Source organism: Protopterus annectens, chromosome 13.part0, assembly GCF_019279795.1.
Source record: "Protopterus annectens isolate FY-2018-M chromosome 13.part0, PAN1.0, whole genome shotgun sequence".
In the NCBI taxonomy this organism is placed as follows: Eukaryota; Metazoa; Chordata; order Ceratodontiformes; family Protopteridae; genus Protopterus; species Protopterus annectens.
The window spans coordinates 1,240,391,895-1,240,413,545 of record NC_056747.1 but is presented as its reverse complement, the minus strand read 5'-3'; the positions used below and the strand labels follow the sequence as shown (position 1 = coordinate 1,240,413,545).

The 21,651-nt window shown below is 38.9% G+C and overlaps 1 protein-coding gene across 2 annotated transcripts in view; it reads left to right on the top strand.

Moving 5' to 3' along the window:
- RUNDC3A (RUN domain containing 3A) overlaps positions 1–21,651 on the top strand; it is a 356,931-nt gene that overhangs the window by 234,011 nt on the left and 101,269 nt on the right. For both annotated transcript variants that reach the window (XM_044055254.1, XM_044055257.1), the window contains exons 8-9: positions 184–341; positions 2,419–2,547. In XM_044055254.1, the coding sequence (XP_043911189.1) occupies positions 184–341; positions 2,419–2,547 (287 nt within the window). The remainder of the gene's footprint in view (positions 1–183; positions 342–2,418; positions 2,548–21,651) is intronic.

Here is a 21,651-nt window from a genome sequence, read left to right as displayed (position 1 = left end):
ACCCCCCCCAAAAAAAAAAAAAGAAAAAAGAAAGAAATTACATACGTGTACACTAATAATGATACACTTGTTTGCAATAATGCTGTCACTTTTGTTATATGCAATGAAAATCTCTATTTTTAAATATTTGGAAATCATCCACATCAGCTGTCTAACATAATATCTGGTTGTCATAACTTATAGGGCTACTTGGAAGAGCTTGTACGTTTACGAGAATCACAGCTAAAAGACATAGAGGCTGAGAACAAGCGACTGCAGATGCGTCTGGAAGAGATGAAAGTCCAGAACCAGCTGGAGAAAAGAGAGCTGGAAGGAGTGATCCTGGAGCTACAAGAGCAGTTGTGAGTATTAACATGGACATTTGGGGGTTCAAGGAGCTAAAAATGGCCGCAGTCGCACTCTGTAGCAGTATTGTGGATCTGTTTCTTTGTGGGATTATATAGTCCTTTAAAGGCCACATTTCATATCAAAATGGAAGCTCAGATTTGTTTGCATTCATAAGCATGCTGTTTTCATCTTAGAAGCGTTTTTGAATGAGACAGATTTGTAAAATCATCTGAGTACCAAAGTGAAACTGCTATATAGGATGCAGCCATATTCAGGAAGGAGGGAGAAAAGTAGAGTTACATTCCTAAATGGTGTTCATAGAATCATGGATCAACTTTCTAAAATGCGAGGAAAAGTGATGGTTGATTGATAATGTAAAGCAGCAACAGGAGTTGGGGAGAGATGTCTTCTTATGAATATAAGCACCATTCTTGGGTGTACTGATAGCCTGCATGTTATTTTTCACCTGCACTGTGCAAGTGTTGTGTGTTCAGCATGTATAGCTTAAATCAGTAGATTTTAGCCTTTTCCCATTCATGGCTTGAAGAAGGATGACAATGCCCCCCATCTATGATTCAATTTGGGCATTCAGCAACATTCTGGACAGAGACCCTGTTCTTATTTTACCTGCATAGCAACCCAGATTTACACTTTGATTTCTGAATCTAAAGAGCTTTTTTAGCATAACATCATGCATCTGCAGGTAACAATAAGGTATTAACCAGTGTTTCAGTGGTAATAATTTAGGTTTGATACTTTTTGTCAGCCTGGAGTGTATGGAAACAATGCTGAGAATCCATATCATCTTGTTTACCTAATAAAGAAGGCTTCATTGTTTGCAGCAATATAGACCCCTGCAGAACGTAGATGGAAATGCACTGAAAGAAAGTGGCTTTGCAGAAGTTTGGTACCTGAGATGGTTTATGGATAATATACCAAAGTCTAAAAATATGAGGTTGCAAAGTAAAGGAAAAAGGGCAGCAACTGCTATGAATGTGCATTCCGTGCAAGTATATCTGAGACTTCTCCACAAATACATGTACTGCCTGACTTGAAGATTGCAGGTGGGAGGAATATTCCCATCTTTAATGTATTACTCTGTCAGGAAGACTTTGCCAGTGAAGACTTCACATGAAAATAGTACCATTGTACAAGAGATTCATACATGTTGTCTTTGAAGGGAAGCGGAGTCTAGAAGATTAAAGAAGTGAAAACATTTTTTTTCATGTATCCATTTCTGGTCACCATATCACTGTCTCTTATTGCGCATTCAGTCCCACTGTGGGCAAAAGCTAAGTAATGAAATTCTCACAGCATGATGGACAGATTGTTGATTATGCCTTACTCAGACCTCCCTTTTCTTGTGATGAATACCCACAAATGTCCAGTTTATTTGTGCTTCTCACTTCTCTTATTTTACGAGGGCCATCTGCTCTTGCCAGCAAGACTGGCATATTGTAGACTAAGTGGAATATCCCTCCTGAACCATCCTGTCAGAGGAGGTGAACTGTATGCAAGTCCCAGCTATTTCAACCAACAGCCCTCCAGGACCCAGGCCATTAATCATATCCATGTCATCAGCATCACAAAAAAACAAACACCACAAAACAAAAGCAAAATGCAATATTTCCAGCTTTGCCTTTTTTTTTTTGATAAAACATTGATGTTCAAAATATCTAGCTTCTGGTTTGCACAAAAACAATGTATATACTTAATGCAAAGCTTTGTACAAATATATACTGCCTGTCCTAAACTTAGTCTTACACAAAAGTACATATTTAGAACACAACATCCTATGCCAGACAATGCTGTACATTTGGATTATATCAGTGTATATGTGCATTTAGTGCATATCAAAAGGGGATCCAAGGAAGGAAGTAGTGTGTACTTGGAGCAGAGATGTATCAGAAGCACTGCCATGTGCACGCGAGCACACGCGCACACACACACACACACACACACACACACACACACACACACACACACACACACACACACACACACACACACACAGTATGCCTGTAGTGGTCTCATACTCTACATAGCCAAAACAACACTTGCAATTGTTTTTTTCTTGTTTTTCTGTTGCAGGACTGGCTTAATACCCTGTGAAAATTCTCAGCTGTCTAAAGAGATGACCATCCCTCTAGTTGGTCAGTGGCCCTCCCTTGGGAATCTGAACAAGCAGGATGGTGCGTTAGACCCCAGTCTCTACAGGAGGTGAGCTGCATGTCATGATGAATTTCTGAGATACCATTTCCCATTTACCTACCAAATGAAAACCCCACAAACATTTGTTAGTGTCACATAACTGTTTGCTGTAGTGGCAGTTTTGCAGTGACTGTAGCATTGAATTTCTTAGCTGTATGAGATTAAAAAAAAAAATGTTGACTCTGAGAAATAGCAGTTGTCACATTTGCAAGGCACACACAGGGACTGTGTATATTGCAAGTTTTGGTTCACATTACTGGTTGCCTAAATTGCAAGACTGCATTTGTAAAATGAAGTGGATGCTACTACCTTTGATAGTTTTCAGTATATTGCTAACCCATATTTTTCATAGACCCTTTTTATGCTCTGTGTCATGAAAAACTGTGATTTAGTTTACCTATCAGGAGGTAGATTTGCACAGCACATACATGCACATAATCACCTTCTAAGTTGTATAAAGTACATTTTGAACTGACTTTATGATGCGACAACTATCATACTAGTAACTTGTTCTGAGAAGTAGCTGTATTGTAAGTCTTTGATCAACATGTCCAAAAGTTAAGACATTACAAGATTGCATAAAAAGAAGGCTTATAATTTTGGCTGAGTTACTTGCAATAGTTTTGTATCCACATTTCAGCCTACTATCGTTATGAGTAGAGCTCACTCTGGGTTGTAGGGGGAGGTCAAAATGTCAACTTACTACTTTGGCATAATAACTGTAAAATTATTTTTTAGCTGAAAAACATGTTAGCACATATATGAAAAACAAAAGCTCTCTTATTTCTGAAAAATTCTGAAGAACTTGTGCAATTCAGATTTGGAGTCAACATATAGTAATACAGGAAAGTTACAAAGACTTGTGCTTGCCATTTTAAAAAAAACTATCAGGTTTAACATTTCTCAAGGTAATTTCCAAAGGTTTTATCATGCTTATCAGAGAATCATTTCACTGGCATAGAATCTGGGTGTCTGTCTACACCACTACTTGCTGTGGATTCAAGAAGGAGTCCAGATTGCTGGAATGAGTGGTTGGACTGAGTCGAATAAAGTACCTACTACCACCACTGTCCTGTCCCAGGTGAAAGTGTAGGAAATAGTGTCGCAAGTATGTTCCTGGAGGAAGGAGGATTATAACAGTAACATCCATCTGCTGGGAATGCCATGTGCTTGGCTGTTGTGATGTGAACAGAAACGCTCACGATATTCACAACTTGTTACTGCATGATGTGCCACCTAAGTTAAGCTTGTTAACCACAAAAAAAAAAAAAAAAAAGCAGATGATGGTCTATTTCTACCACTCAGTACCCCACTAAAGCCCTCACAGCTGAACTTTTTACTTTTAATCCACAGTTCAAATCCCTAAGAAGTTTGCAAACCCACCTAGCTACAGGTTACTTCCTTGGACAACCAGAAAGGAATAGCTAGTAGTGGCCATTGTAAACTTAAATAAAAAGGAACAGGAAGAAGCTCAAATGTTTGTAGAAGGTCAGGATGGAAGCAGGGTTTGGAATTAACGATGCACTCTTTTTAGTCCACATACATACATACATACACACAAACATACACCCATGATTCGATGCTCTGTCATCTTGCAATTTTTTAACAAGTGGAGGTGTTTCAGTTATTGTATGAAATCATTTTAAATGACATGATCACTTCACAGGATGGGGTCCTATACTACATTACTTTATATCGCTTTACATTTATTTGACAGTAGAAGAAAATAGCAAGTCTCAATAGTCTATCCTTTAAAAGCCTCAACATTCTACCTGCTTCCTTCCTGACCTTCTACAAACATTTGAGCTTTTTCCAGATCCTTCTTTACCCATTTTCCACCTGTCCCATGTCCTCTTGAATGCATCTTTTGATTCCATCTCCACCACCCATTTCAGTAGTCCATTCCATGGATCCTCAGCACTCCTGATGTCAGTTTCAGAGTATTTGGTCTCTACAATATGCTACTTTGTGCCATATCCTTCCCCATCTGTCCTTCCTGTTCATACTGACCATCTCATGTCTCCCCGACATCTTCTTGTGCACCAATACCATGTCTCCCTTTCTCTTCTGGTTTCAAGTTGAAAGAACTTTAGCTTCTCTAACTTGTATTCGTATTCTTTCCTCTCTATCCCATTGGTCCTTCTAATAGCTTTCATCTGAAGTCCTTTTGTCAGCCTGATGTCATTCTCCTTATATGGTCTCCAGGACTTCATGCAATACTTGGAAGTATGGTCTGACCAAGGCTCTATGGAATGGAAGCATTCGTTACCTTTTTTCCTCTGGACTTTTTCCCCTTGAGGATGCACCTGAGCATTGTATTGCTGCTACAACCATGCTCTCCCTCTGCTTAAAGTGGTTCAGTCCAGGAGTGGTCACCACCCACAGATCATTTACCTCTCATGCTATCGGTTTCACTTCTCTCTTCTTACACCAGAGATGTTTGTGGCACAGAACTCTGCATCTGTCTGCATTAGCCCTCAACTGCCACCCTTCTCCAAACTTGGCCAGCCTTTTTAATCCCTTCACTAGACCCCCCCCCCGCCCATCTCTCACTGCTGCACTTGTCTTTGTGCTATCAGCAAACAGGATCATACTGATCTCTGTTCTCCCAGATTATGCCTGACACAAATGCACTGAAGAGAACCAGACCAAGGCAGACATCTTGAATTGGAACTCTATATGCCAAAATGCCCACAAAAGTGTATATTAAACAGCAAACCCTAAACAGGCATTGGGAACTATTACCTCAGTTCTTTGGTTGTCCCCCCCCCCTGCAGGAAATGGTCCTGCAGCACTGGGTGGTAAGAATGGATGAGACACGTGAGTCTGCAGGGGTAGGGTTGGGTTAAGTTTGGGAGGTGATGGTGGATTGTTTCTATATATTGCAGAATATTGATTGCCAACATCTGTGAACTTCACCCTGTGGATTAAATCTGGTCAGTTAAGAGTAAACTTTAACTCACACCCCTGGCAGTAATATAGTTATCACTGCAACCAACAGAGGAAGTTCATCTACATTTTAGTTGTCAAAGAACTGTTTGAGGACCAGTGGTAAATCAGAATTAATAACATTACTTTTTTCAAGTACTCAGCCAGTTCAGCATTGGAGATAATAAAGTAGGGTAACTCACAGTTGAGGTGGTCCAAAGTGGTAGTCTGACCTGGCGACAAGTTTCAGCCCTATGCCTAAGAAACCACATCAAGTTAAAAGACCAAGTTGTACAATTAATGTCTACATCTGTGGGTAGCAGAGATAACAACTTGAACAAACCCAAAGCCTTTTGTAATAGATGTGAAGTCTTTTACAACATCCATGAAGTCATTACTGACTCCAGTAATGAAATCATTCCAAAAAAATGTGCACCTGGCCCTATGGCATAGAAGGTTGAAAGGGTGAAGCTCCAGCTGTAAGCCAGCTAGCCCATGTTTAACTAGCAGCATGGGGCACTGGTGGGTCTGGGCAGGGGAGGATGGGCCTGAGAGGCTGATGACAGCTCACCCATCCTGGAGTGAGGAGGGTCACTAGACCTGCAACATTAGTGATGACTACCAGTGACTGAACAATTGATAGTGGAAGGCACAACTTCACTCTGCTGGAAGAACTATGGGTGCCATTAAGTCCAGGAGGTAGGCAAATGTGGGAACATGCATATCTCTCCTTGACATGCCTATTGTGGATTGAATTGGTGGGATAGGGTAGGGACCTCCTTCAGAATCTGGCCCACTCCCTCATGTCTGACTCTCACCTTCCAGAGGAACAAATGATCTGATAAAGACACCAGATAAGAAAGTACAGTTGTGCAAAATCTTACCATAACAGTAGATGTCCTTGCCTTCACTGCTGCAATATTCGTAATGTATGGGATTCCCTGCCATGGAAGCCTGATGTCCATCCAGTCTACCAAAGCCTACTGTAGCTTTAAGGTATGCTGAATATCACCCAAATGCTCCTTGCATAGTGTAGAGCATAAAGGTGACATTCAGGTGTACCATCCTCAGAACTGATTACCCCAGTAGGAACACCAGTCCAAGGAAACCAAATGGGCAACCTGTACATCCCGGAAGGAAAAGGACTAGGGGGATGGATGGAGGGAGTGAATACTGCAGCAGTGAAGGCAAGGACATCTACTGTTATTATAAGATTTTAATTTACACAATTGTACTATGTCCTTCCAGTCATTGCTGCAGTATTCGTAACATATGAAAGAGTGCCAAAGCTCAAGAGGAAACTTGTGAGGAAGAAGGAGCAGACAGGCATAGACATTCACCAGAGAATGGAAAACTGACATAGACAGACCGGTTAGAAGACGCATTCAGACTGGCAGCAAAGAAGTTCTGAGAAGCCACAATTGATGGCATACATTTTACACAAAAGGTGGAATCCTTGGGGACACCAAGAGGTGAAGTGAGAGCAGGATGTACCTCGTATAGAAACACCTCAATTTCCTGACAGCTGAAAAAATGGGAAGCCCAAATATAGCACAATAGACACCCTTTTATCTGGTCTCACTGGTACCGGACCTTAGGCTGAATAAACAAATGGCTGGTTAATCAGAAAAAGCATACAAAATAGCATTTATAGGTTATAAATCACCTTAAATAACATGATTTATGTTAGTATACATTTTCCTAATGAATATGAAGTCAAAAACTCAAATGTCTGTTATTATTTAGCCCAGAGGAAACAGAAGTATTGTTCTTCTCTGTTGTCTTTTGATAGGGCTACAGTAGAAATTTGATGGCTGGTTAAAGAGAGGCTGGATAAGAGGGAGTCTACTGTAAGTGAAACAGTTCTAGGATTGATCTGTGTTACTAGTTAGTAAGATTAATATGTAACCCCTACTTTAAGTGTTAACTGCTAATAAAGTATAGCAATAATGCATTGATGTAATATGGTATTGTAATTTTGTCACTTTAGATTTAGTAAACAGTAAGCAGCAGGTAAGAAGCACTTGACAGGTCCAGTTAGGGTCTATATTATTTCAGCGGACGCTTAAAATAGCGAATGCTCTTTAATCGAACCAATAAAGTCGAAATCACACACGGAACAGCGAATTCTTTCCCAGGGAAAAAAAATCACTGGGTCGCCTTCGGGACTTTGCCATTTCCTCCACTGTAATGCGATCCCAGAGTTGGTATATTTAAGTAGACGGGTGTGGAGGACACATTGGGAGTTGGGCGAAGCACCCCACTTTATTTTGTGTTTGGATTTTTTTTTTTTTGTTATGGAGCAGCGATTTTTTTCCCAGTGTTCGTGTGTTTGGGATTTAGGGATTTCGACTTTATTGAATCAAACAGCTTTCGCTATTTTAAGTGTTCGCTGAAATAATATAGACCCCCCCCAATTAGTGATGTAACATACTGCAAGAAAACAATCTATATTTTTGTTCTAACTTCTCTTTCCTATGACTCACAACTCTTCCTCCCTGCCACTTTATTTGACCCACTTGTTATTTCTTGGAAGGAGCCCTATGACTCCTTTACTAGTTAGGATGAAGGACGAACAAACTGAGCATGACCACCATCCACATAAAAGAATAGGGTATTCCTGCAATAAAGTAAGATGAAATAAATTGAAGTAGTTGTTATTGTAGATCAGAGTGTGTGTATGTACCTTTAAGAAGCATTTCCAGATATAAGCCCATGCATATAAATAGTGAGCATGTTCAGGCAGCAGTGGCATTTTGAGAGAACAGCCAGAGTGTTATATGAGTGTGGTAGTCTGTTTATAAGTTTATTTAAGTTTAATTTACAAAGCCTCATTCCTGGTGTGTTTGTATGTAATAAAGCTGCTTGAACCCATGAATGTTTGTCTGTTTTATCCTGACCAGCGACATGGTGTCAGAACTGGGATTAAGAGACCAACTTCTTCGAGCCATGAGGTGCAGAGTTGAAGGAGAAGGCAGATTATGCTGGTTGAGTGAAATGGAGCTCAAACATAAAATTCCAGAAACAAAGTTAAGGTAACAAAATAGCTACACAAATGATTTATTTGACACAGAAAATGAAATGGGGCATTTGTAAGGCACAAAATGCATTACTAATCAAATGAGTAGCACAAAATGTATTATTAAGCAAACAAAGGACACAAAATGCATTATTAATTAAGTGAAATGTTGAAAACCAAGATATTTGATAAAACTTGGAGAGATATTCATATGGGACTCAGAATTACCTTTGGTTTGCATAACAAGAATGTTTAAAGTAAAATGGGAACAAGAAACGTATAATGAGCATTATAAGAGATTAAAAGGGCATAACAAGTACAATGAAAGGGGAAAATAAGCTTAAAGAGCAAGGCGACTCCATGTGTTTTAGTAAAAGACCATGTTTTGAGCACAAACTACTATTTTGCATTGACCAAAGCCATTCAAAGCATAATTAGAGTTTTACAAAAGCTCTGCCCGTTTAATGTACTAATGGTATTGTCTGGTATAAGTATTGAACTCCCTCAGTCTTCTACCTCTTATCTTTAGCCAGTAGTACCCTCTTTTTGTATTCAGCTATCTCACTCCCTTTTTCTTCTACCTCCTACCTATACCCCCTTTCTTTCACCTTCCGTCCTTCATTCGTACTTCAGTTTTTACCCCCCCACTAGCCTATCTTTGTGCTCTCATGTTCCTTCCTTTCTCTGCTGTACTTTCCCTGCCTGCCTCTCCTAGTCCACATTTCCTAACCCCATTCCCTGTCTCACTCTCTCCAAACTGCCCTTTCCCCTGTTGCCTCCACTTTCAAATTAGCTGCTTGTCTTTCTGTTAATGCTGGTTGCTGTGTCAATAAAAGTGCTCTGCCTGAACCACTATTCACTTTATCTCTTTACCAGATTTTTCTTTTTTTTACTAAACTACTTTCTGTATCTTTTTATTACAGCATATTCCTTGGACGAGCTTACTTTGCTGCCCCTTGTTGATTTCAAACCCTGAGGAATAATATCCAAACCAAAAATAAAAAAACTGCAACAAACTGGATGTGCTTCCTTGCTGAGTTTGTAATGTAGGTACTTTTACCTACTGTTACCATCGTTTTAACTGTTATTGCACATGCACTGAGCCCCCCCATACCCATACTTTGCCCTGCCATTTTATTCCCTTTTAGTGCTTTTATACTTCTACTCATCGCTATATACCTCTCCATCCTTATATTTTTATAACTCCTCTCTGCCACTAGATGGCAGCATTGCCTTGAATTTGATAGCTCTTTTGCTTTTGCATCTGCCAGTGCTGTTTTTGTTAGTACAGATACTCTCTCTCTTCAGACTCCTGTGTTAACTGAGCTCATTTATTGTGCTGTTAAAACATAAAAATACGTAACAAATGAGCAGTGTTTCCCTCGTGTGTTTCTAAAGCTCAGCTTGTAGATGCTTAACATGTAGCATCACCTAGCTCACTTAAGCTGCAATTGCCCTCTATGTTTAAAGCAGTGCACACCATCCCAAAGCAATTTCTATAACTTTTTCAGAGCTCTACACCAATATCTGTTTTTTTCTTCCGCCATGCCCTAAGTTCACTTCCATTCTCTCTCTACAGGCATACGCCTCCCCTGACTCACCTGATTTTTTTTTATAGAATCTTGTCCTGCTCCCATCTGGGTAAACCCACTCCTTTCTTCCTCACTATGCTCAGATTCGCACTGCTCCCCATACCCTACCCCCATTCCCACCCACCCCCACTTTCCTTAGGTTTATGCTCTCTAAGCTCCTCCCACACCACAAATCAGCCTATCCACTTACCCACCCACATTCCCCTCTCCAACCAACCACTCCCCCTTCCACTTAACACAGCACCACATCCTGCACCTATCTACCTTATTCCCTGAATAATCAGCCTCCTACTTCTCATCTACCCTAACCAACAAAACATTACTCCTTCTATCTAGAAATTGTCACCTTTCAATTTCCTCAAGATGTCCCATCACCATCTCACTATAATCCTTCTTCTCTTACTAGCCCTATCTACCACATACCACACATCACTTTATTACCCTACACCAACACCTACTCTCTCTTACAATCATCACTCACACAACAACCCTCACTCACTTCTAAGCTCCCCCTACCTATTTCCACTTCTACCCTCTAACCTCTTTGTAATCAAATTATGTCCTAATGTATCACTCTCAACTTATAACAAACCTAAAACCCGCTGTACTGTAAACTTTCTCTCCATCCTGTATAGCTTCTTTGACACACTTCTGCTGGACGGTGATGTCCATCCCAACCCAGAACCAACCACCTCTACCTTTTCCACACATTCTCATCCCACCTCTCCCACTCAGTCTCTACCCCAATCCCCTACTCCCCCACCTAAAACCTTACATATCTTCTCTTTAAATATCCAAAGCATTGTTAACAAAACAACTGAATTGCACTCTTAAATCCAACTTAACTCCCCCATATTTTAACCCTATCTGAAACCTGGCTAAAGCCTCACATCTCTAACTCTGAAATCTTACCCCTTGCCTACAACATCTATCATGTAGACAGGCCAAATAAGAGAGGTGGAGGTGTAGTCATACTATAATCTAACCAACTTACTATCTCTCCTCTCTCAACCCCATTACCAGACTGTGCTCCTGCAGAAATCCTAATCACAAATTGCCACCTTAACCCCCCATAAAAAAATTCCCATCATCTCCATCTATATTCCCCCAGGACAACATTCCTATTATTGAAAACTTTCTATCCTGAATCTCCCAAAATATAGCCTATGAAACCATTATACTTGGCGATGTCAACATTGGCTGGGCTTCACTCTCCTCCTCTTCCCCTTCTTGTGGCCTCAATCTTTATGACTTCCACCAGCTCATATCCTCCCCTACCAGAACAAACAAGTCCTCTACCTATTGATCTATTACAGATTGGATCCTAACTTCCACACCTTGTATCTATCATAACCCTGGCACACTCCCCAGCTCTCTGAGTGACTGCTCCCCTACTTATGTCCAAAGGTACTCTCAACAGTCACTCAAAGAACATATCTACAGAGTATGTCACAATCTGACTCACTTCAACACAGACAAGTTTAACTTTTTACTGTCCAACATCAACTGGACCTTCTTTTATAACCTCTCCCTAAATTATGCTGTAGCTTCTTTTAACAAAATATTTCTAGACATGCTAAACACCATGGCCCCATCTAGAAAGATCAGATTAAAATCAAACTGTGCCCCCTGGCTTACTAAGCAAACATGTACAATTATGCACCAGAGGGACACTGCTTAGAAAACCTGGGTCAAAATAAAACCCCTCCCCTACTCTAATACTACAAAAGAACTTAGAATCATGTGTAAAAAAACTAATAATTAAAGATAACAAATAATTTTTCACTTCCAACCATTGGGGCCCACATACCATCCCCAAGAAATTCTGGTCCACCATTAACACAGTTCTCTGCTCCAGTACCCCTCCCACCCCCTTCTCCCTCAGTACTGCCACTGAAACAGCTGGTCTATTAAACAACTACTTCATAGAAACAGTCCAAAAACTAACTCAACACAGTCCCAGTGCCTCTTCTCTGACTTTACCCCCAGTCTTTCTTACTCTAATTCCTTTTCCGTACAATCTGTTGCCACCGCCTTTATTAAATCCCAACTAATCAAACTCAAACCTTGCTCTCCCTATGTAGGCAACTTACCCTCCCCACTTCTTAAAATTGCCGCCAACTCTATAGCCTATCCAGTTTCTATCCTCATTAATCGTTCCATTACCGAGTTTGATGTCCCAGAATTATGGAAATCCTTTTACACAATCCCTCTCCCTAAAGGAAATAACTCCACCAACCCCTCAAACTATGGCCCCATTGCTATACTATCCCCTCTTTCCAAAGTACTAGAAAAATATGTTCATTCTCAGCTACTCAAACACGTGCTTAATGATAATCTCTTAACCCCAACCCATCATGGCCTTAGACCTCACCACAGCACATCTACTGCTCTACTCTCTTTCACCCAAACCATAGCTGAAGCTCGTGACAACAGCCTACTTCTTTCCTGTCTATTCCTTGATCTCTCAAAGGCTTTTCATACCGTCTCCCACTCTAAACTGTTAACTAAACTCTCTGACCTTCACCTTTCTGCCCACTCATTAGCCTGGTTCTCTAGTTATTTTTCCAATAGACTACAATCTGTATGCTGGCAAACTGTCACCTCCCCATTCCTGCTTGTCTACACTGGAGTTCCCCAAGGCTTTATTTTGATTCCCCTGTTGTTCAATATCTTCACTAACAACTTACACTCTGCTACTAACCTCTCAACACTCTTACAATATGCTGACGATTCCACCCTTGTTACCACTGCCCACAGTATCCCTGGACTCCTCTCTCTTACCCAAAACAGTTTCTCTTCCATTGAAACCTGTCTCAATGCTAATCAACTAATCTTAAATCCTAAGAAAACTAAACATCTACTTTTCCTTCCTAAAACTCTAGCACAACATAAATCCTTTCTCCATCACCTCTCTTAACAACACCATCATCAGACCAGAATCACATACTAAATTACTTGGTGTTATCATCGATGATGAACTAAAATTCGATATACATATCAATCAATGCATAAAGAAAACCCACCAGAAACTTGGTCTCCTGTACCATAATCATAAATTTCTTTCTCCCTCCCCCAAACCCTTCCTAGCTACATCTCTCCTCTTACCCTGTTTTCTGTACGCTGATCATGTCCTTACTAACCTCCAGTCATCTCTTCTCAGCAAACTAGTACAAACCTACAATAAAATAGCTAGGTTTGCCTCCAATCTCCCATATAAATCCCATCACTGCCTTGCCCTTAAGTCTTTGCAATGGCCTGAATTCCCCAAACAACTGCTCCTTCCTCAACTAATTATTACATACTCTGTTATCTATAACCCCACCTCCTGCCCCTTTATCACTACTATTTTAGCACTATACAACCCAAGACTTCATCTTCGTACATCTGGCAAACATCTTCTGGACACCTACAAACCCACAAAAATATTGGGAAGTCACTATACAAATACTCAGTAGCCCTCTCCTGAAACTCCCTCCCACATAATATAAGAAGTATCTCTCAAGTCCCAGTTCAAACCTTAACATAAACACTATCTACTAAACACCTGGTCCTGTCGCTGTCAAGCCTCAACTTGATACTAGCTACCCTCCTCCTAAATCTACCTTTCTTCTCTCATATTTTTCTCTTTCCCTTGAGTCTTTCTCCTCTCCAGAGAAGTAATAACTCTACACACCAACACCCTCTATCTTCTGAATAATGTTGTTAATATATAGATTTACACTGAAACCTATACAAAATTGTTAAATTCAATCATTTTACCCTGATGCATATTTTTCTTGTTAATTGCCATTTGTGAAGTAAATATTTGTTTTCTTGTTATTTGCCATTTGTGATGTACATTTGTGTCTTGAATAATTGTAATTGTAGTTTTTCTCCTTGGGTCTCCACTGAAAGTGGGCCTTTGGCTCAGCTGGACCAACCCAGTTAACAAATGACAATAAATAAATATTGTTCAAAGTATGTCAGTGTGTGCAGAGTGTTTGCAGAGTGTGTGCTTTATTACACTGCAATTCGTACCTCTCACCTCTACAGATTTTCACCGAATGTCCAGATTTTGGCCTCATATTTTTGGTCTGTTTTTCATAAAATTTCTGGCAAATTAGTGGCAGATCATTAAAGGTTGAAGTTATGAAATAATGACAGACATTTGAGTTTCAGACTTCATATTCTTCAGAAAATTAATTCCAAATCATCACCTCTTATTCTATCAACTTTCTAAGTTTGCAAGAGCAATATTTAAAATATGTCCCTATTTTTGGGCCTTTCTTGCTTTGAGAGGTATGGTGCAATTATTTCAAAGAACTTGCTGTGTGCAAAGTACAGTTATATTGCAAAGTGCAGTCATTTTGAAACGTTTATTGTACTGTGTGCATTTATTCACAGAGTGCTGTCATTTCAAAGTGTTTTTTATACTGTACAGAGTTATTTTGCAAAGTACAGACATTTTGAAAGGTTCTGTGCTGTGTACAGTTTAATTGCAAAGTGCATTCATCTTGAAGTGTTTTTTACTCTGAGCTTTTTCCACTGTGTACAGTTTATTCCCAAAGTACACTCATTTCCAAGTATTTCTTAGACTGATTAGGAGTGCTTTCACAAAGTACAGTGATTTCAGAGTGCTCTTGTGCTACGGAGACTAATTTGGCAAAGTGCAGTTATTTCAAGGAGTTTGTTGTGCTATTCCAGCATAATTACAAGTACTGGCATAAAGTTCTGGCATATATACATGTATGTGTGTATGTTCATAGATAATTTCAATCACTTTCACTACTGTGTGCTGCTATGGCAGAAGCATTTCACAGACAAAGTCCACTTCTGTTTGATCATAATATAGCAGAGAATTGGAGTAGTCGATCAGGAATATGATATTTTCATTCAAACAGCTTTTTCTGACAAAGATGCATGTTCAAGGGCATTCATTTTGCTTAACTTAGCTGGGTCAGAGGCTATTGAAAGAGAGCGTTCATTTTTGCACCAGCAGTATATGCAGGTGAGGGAGAAAACTGCCATATTGTGGTACTGGATGAATCGGGGGAGGACCCCGAGTACTTAAAATGCAAATTTACAGAAATGTGCAACCTCCAGACAAATGTTACATTAGAAAGATACGTATTTTATATGGAAGACCAAAAGCCAGGTGAAATTTTTGCAGCTTACAGTATATCACCGACTTGAGAAATAAAGCCAAAACGTGTAGATTTGGTGACTTGAAAGATGAATTAATAAAGGACAGGTTTGTGTGTGGTGTTACTAGTGCTGCAGTGAGAAAGATTTGGCTGCATGATAGTGATTTAACGTTAAGCAAAGCCATAGAGATTTGTCAAATCCATGAACTTACAGAAAGGCATACAAATATGCTTGCAAGTGATAAAAGCATGGTTTCAGCAGCCACTAGAGCAAACGTAGACAGCATGCAATACATGGCAAGCAGAAACAGGCCTAAGCACATGGCAGCTATAACCCCTGCTGGCTGCCCTGGGATACCCCATAGCTTTTTTAGCTAGTTACAACACTAGCTCAGTCAAAAGGGCATGCTCAGTGCAGTATAAGAGTGAGTCAGCAAAACCCAAGTCAAGTGTTATTGTTAACTGTCATAATTGTGGTGCCAATCATGAGAACAGAGAAGTGCTTAGCATTTGGTCAGCAATGCCAGAAGTGTAAAAAATGGAACCACTTTCATAAGCTTTGTAAATCAAGCAAGCCGCATTCAGTTATTCAGAAAGGTCCCTCAAAAAAGCAAGTTGATCATGTAGAGAGCTGCAACCCTATTTTCTGTGTAATGTAGATGGTGTATCAGTGGTCGGTGAAAAGGTCAATAATGCAGATTTGTTGACAAAGAATCAAGTATTTTGTGCTGTCCAGATCAACGTAGACACTGATTCAAAGTGTAATATAATGTTGGCAGAAACATTTGCTAAAGTGACGGCTGGCGAGCAGCTTAATTTAGCCAATTGTGAGAAGCTTGTTGCTTATGGAGATGGAGATTCAAATCAAAGGCTCAGTAGTTCTTTCATGCTATTTGGCTATGAACAGTTACAGCTTGCAATTTTATGTAGTCAGAAGACCTATGAACCTATAATTATTAAGTCTCAGAGACAGTTTAAGAATGAAACTGCTTTCTTTTTAACAAAGAAGCACATCATGTAAGTACATGTCCCAGTTCCAGCTTCAGTGACACTATTTTCTCAGATTATGCTGATATTTTTGATGACAAGCTAGGCAAACTTTCAGTTGTGTACTCCATGAAAGTAGACCCAGAGGTCAGTCCAGTGGTCAGACCAGCAAGAAGAGTTCCAATAGCTGTGCAAGACAAAGTCAAGGTCCAGTTAGACAAAATGGTGCAGCAAGGTGTGATTTGTCCAGTCACAGAACCAAATGAGTGGGTGTCTTCCATGGTAGCTGCGCATAAGAAAAATTCAGATGAAATCAGAATATGCATTGACCCAAGAGACTTGAACAAGGCATTAAAAAGACCTTATCATCCTATGCATATAATTGAGGAAATTGCCACCCTCAGGCTAAATGCCATTGTTGTTTCTGTCTTAGATGCAGAGTTCATTTTGGCAAGTAATGCTTGATAGAGAATCTTCTCTACTGACTGCATTCAGTACCCCATTTGGTAGATACAAATTCCTCAGGATGCCTTTTCGAATAAATTCTGCCAGTGAAGTCTTTCAGCATGTAATGGAGTGAATTTTTTTCAGGATACCTGTGTGCTATAATAGTTGATGATGTAATGGTGCAGTAGAGCATGACAGAAACGTTAGGAAAGTCCTGGACAGAGCGTGTGAAGTGAATTTAAAGTTCAGTCCTCTGAAATGCAAATTCAGGCTACCAGAAATTACTTATGTAGGTCATTTATTTACCAGTACAGGCTTACGACCAGACCCTTCCAAGCAAGCAGCCATTCTTGAGATGCCAGCTCCTGACAATGTCCAAGCCCTACAGCGTTTTCTTGGTATGGTTAAATATTTCGGCAAATTTATCCCTGACTTTAGTGAGTTATCAGCACCTTTAAGAGAGCTGACACACATAAATGTTTCCTGGTCATGGTTAGAGAAACACCAGAGTGCATTTGATAACCTCAAACAGCAAATTGCTAACCTGCCTACATTATGGTACTATGATGTCCACAAACCAATAGTTTTTTCCTTTGATGCTTCAAAGTTCGGTCTTGGTGCAGTTATTCTTTGAGGGCAGACCTGTTGCCTATGCATGTAGAACTCTAACCCAAACTGAGATGCAGTATGCTCAAACTGAGAAGGAACTTTTGGCAATTGTGTTCGCATGTTTGAAGTTCCATGATTTTATTTATGGCCAAGCTATCCAGATAGAAACTGACCATAAACCTCTAGTCACTCTTTTAAAGAAGCCTATGCATTCAGCTTCAGCAAGACTACAAATAATGATGCTGAAATTGCAAAAGTATAATTTCAAAATGATCTATAAAAAAGGTAAACTTCTTTATCTGGCTGATATCTTATCCAGATCGCCCAGAAATACCATGGAACAGCTTGATGCAGAGAATTTTGACTTCAATGTTATGAAAGTGCATTATTTTTCCACCACGAGACTTGAGCTGAGAGATCATACAAAGACCAATCCAATTTTGCAAACGGTCAATCACTTCATCAATGTAGGATGGCCATCAAAGCAATATTGTATACTGCCAAAAGTGCAACCTTATTTTCCATACAGAGATGAGATGCTGATGGAAGATGGTATCATTATCAAAGATCCAAAAGTTATTGTTCCTACTTCCTTACAACATGAATACATTCAGATTTTGCATCGTGGCCACCCAGGTTCCAATTCTACCAAAATAAAGGCAAAAGGACTAGTATTTTGGGCTTCTCTATTGAAAAACATTGATAAAGTGCTTTCTTCTTGTTCAGTGTGCAACAGTACTAAGCCACATTTGCAAAACGAGCCACTTCAGCTAAGCCAAAATCTTGACCTACCTTGGTAAACAGTAGCAAATTACATATTTGAGTGGAACAATTAGCATTACTTAGTGCTGGTAGACTCGTATTCAAAGTGGTTTGATATTGATTTGCTACCAGTCTACCAGTCACTTGTTTCTGAGATTTGCAAAAAAGTGGGACTTTATTCATGTTACTAGTAGTCCTGAATAGCCACAGTTGAACGTCATTGCTAAATGTGCAGTACAGAGTGCAAAGCAATTACTAGAGAGGTCAAAACATGAGAATACCAATATCTTCTTGAATGTACTTGATCTCAGAAATATACCCCATGATAACCTTTTTGGCTCACCTGCTCAGAGACTTCAATTTAGGCAAACCAGAACAACCTTGCCTATCAGTTCTAGTTTGTTGGTGCCTAATGCTAAAAACAACAGAGCAGTGAAAGACAATTTTTTAAGAAGCGTTCTTCTCAGAAGTCCAGCTACGATAAAATGAGCAGATTTCTTCATCCATTAAAAGAAGGAGAGACAGTAAGCATGCAAACGGCAAAATGCTTTGATCAAATTGGTCAAGTGTGAGATATATGTGCCAAGCCGAGATCCTACTTAGTGGAATCTGAGGGTATAGAATAAGGAGAAACTGCAGACATCTTCTTCCTTTATCAGAAATGATATTGCAGCAATAGTGCCTGTGTTACAGACTCTAGATCTCAGAGCAACCATGACAATGTTCATACCAAAGAACATGTATCAGTATCCATTCCCATTCCTGATGATGTCCCAGTTTTCCCCAAAGTTGAACATAGTCCCCATTGCTATATCCAATTCTGACTTTTATGTTACACGATCAGGTCATATTTCCAGACCTAGTGTAAAATACACAGCAACCTGGACAATATTGTTTTATATGTGTCTGATTTTGTATGACTGCATGTCAAAAGATCATTTCTGTAAATTGCATGTCATTGAATGCTGTCATTTAGTATATTGACCATGTCTCAGATGGAGGATGTAGAGAGTGTGTATGTACCTTTAAGAAGCATTTCCTGTTGTAGCGCATGCATATTTGTGCAGGCTGCAGTGCCATTTTGAGAGAACAGCCAGAGTGTCAACACGTGTGGTAGTCAGTCTGTTTATAAGTTTACTTAAATTTGTTACAAAGCCTCTTTCCTGATGTGTCTGTGTATAATAAAATTGCTTGAATTGAACCCACAAATGTTCATTTGTTTTATCCTGACCAGATGAGCGACAGTTATCATGCAATATTAGAAACTAAAGCGGAGATTGACTTCAGTCTCCAAGTAGGTCACAAGAGAAGGTGAAATCAGAAGTATACACGAATAATAATAAAAAAAAAAAAAAAAAAACAATGAAAGAAACCGTAACAGTTAACTGCAAAAATTTCTAAGATAGTCTGTACCTTAGTTTATAATCTCTAGGTAGAAGCACTTTTTAGAAACCAAGCTGCAGTGAAAGAGTACATGACCAGGTAAGGCAGATAAATATGTCCATCGACTAAAAGACAATTACTTGGGATAAAGTATGTCCAGCAATTTTAAAAAATATATATATTTAGGTTGTTTGATATATATGAATGAGCGAGTGCCTAGCTATTCCTAAATACTGTAAAATACACATTGAAACTGTTCTATCCAAAACACAAATATCCCAAATCAAAAAGCATCAGAGAGACTGTGTCTGTATGATGTTAGAAACGGGGATAAGGAAAGAGCTAGTGCAAGGTGTGTGTGCATGTGTTGTGTGTGCGTTATCTTTAGTGTTGGGGTTAGAGATTCATAGTCAGAGACGTCTTATTTGTAAGGTATCAGATAGTGTTAGGGTTAGCATTTAGTCCTGTCTCTAACCAAGACACACACATACTAGTCACACTCATTTGTAGGTGTTCTCAAAATTCTGACACACTAAAAATCCTGACTTGCAAGATTGTGCACTCAGAATTGTTCATTTCAATAAATCATATTCAGTCTAATGATAAGATTTGGTTTGTTGGTTGTGATGCAGTAAAACAAAACTCACTAGACAAATGTGAGAATATTGACGTTTTGTAATGATCTATCAAATAAAGAAAAATAGGACTTGCATGATAAATAATTTGTGATAGGATAAACATATTTATGTAGCTCGCAGATTTTTTATGCCCCCATAAATTGTAAAAAAAAATAGTTTATGGTATTATGGTTTGGGACATTTGGTTTTGCTGACTAAACTTTGTTAATGTAAATATTTTACATAAATCACATAAGACAAGAGGAGTAAGTACAGTTATTGACAACATAATCTTTTTGTTTATTTATGCAAAGAAATTGGTGAGAAATAATGGAAAAGAAAATAACAGTGAATTATTACAAATGAAAACCATGGCAAGATAAGAATGTTTGGGAAAGTGACTGAATGGATGAGGAGATGAAATGTTCAGGAAAGTTATCACAGAAGTTGACTTGTAAAGAATGTGCTAATATAAATATAAATGGGCTTGTAGCATCATTAGAAGGTGATTGTTGCATGACTATTTTCATCTGGGTATGGTATTGGGTTTAAATTCAGATACCATCCATTTTACATTGGTTGGTCACACTCCTGTTGGTATGGGATTTCTGTTTGTGTTCTCTGTGGAAGTACGTGTGTGCTGGTTCTATTTTATGCTAATATTCATACTGTTTACCTGGGGATTATGTATTTTCATTGTGCTGATGTTAGAGATTAAAAATGCCTTACTATTTGTCCCCAAAATTAGTAAATGTATGTGAATAAGAATAATGTTGTATTATTGGGGAAATAAAACAGATAAATAATAGAAACAGTAGTGACTGTTTTGAAATTTGGATGTAGTTGTTATTCTTTTATTGCTGTATGATGAATTGTGCAATTGGGTGTAATTAAGTGTTAATATGGAGTTAACTGAAGATAAGTAAAGAGATAATACGTTTTGATATGGTCACATTAAAGTCTGTTTATAGGCAAGGTTGTCTTCTGTATAATTATTCCCTTCTTTATTTGAAGGGGCAAAAAAATATATATTATGCCCTTTACTATATTATTTTATACAGAAGGAGTATATGAATAGTTATTTATTGTTAATGCTGCTTTAATGGTATTTTTAAGATAGGGTTATTAAATAAAGATTAAAACATTGTTTTAAAAGTTATTTCTGCCTGGGAGATAAGTGGGTTTAAGTTGTTTTTTTTTGTTTTTAATGACCTGGAACTACAGGGAAAAACAGTCACCCTGCTAATAAGTCATAATTACTAAGCACTGAATTACACATGCAGACGGTAAAAATTGAATATGCAAGACAGTACTTGGAATATTGTACTCTTAGTACTATTCTGTTATAGACCCACCACATGTTTTGTTTGCAAAAAGTGCAAGTCACACATCAAGAACTATTTAGTGTCAGTGCTAATTATATAAGTAGGGCTATATGCAAGCGTTCTAAATCACATAGTCTTTACCTGCTGTCAGTTCTTGATCTTTGAAATATCTTAATGTGAAGCAAGTCCTAAGATATTACTTCATGAATAATAGCACTAAATTGTTGGTTTAGATGAATAGGGGAAATAAAATCTTAACCAAATATTTTACAGAGGAATAAAACACACACACACACCAGTCTCCATCATTGATTATTT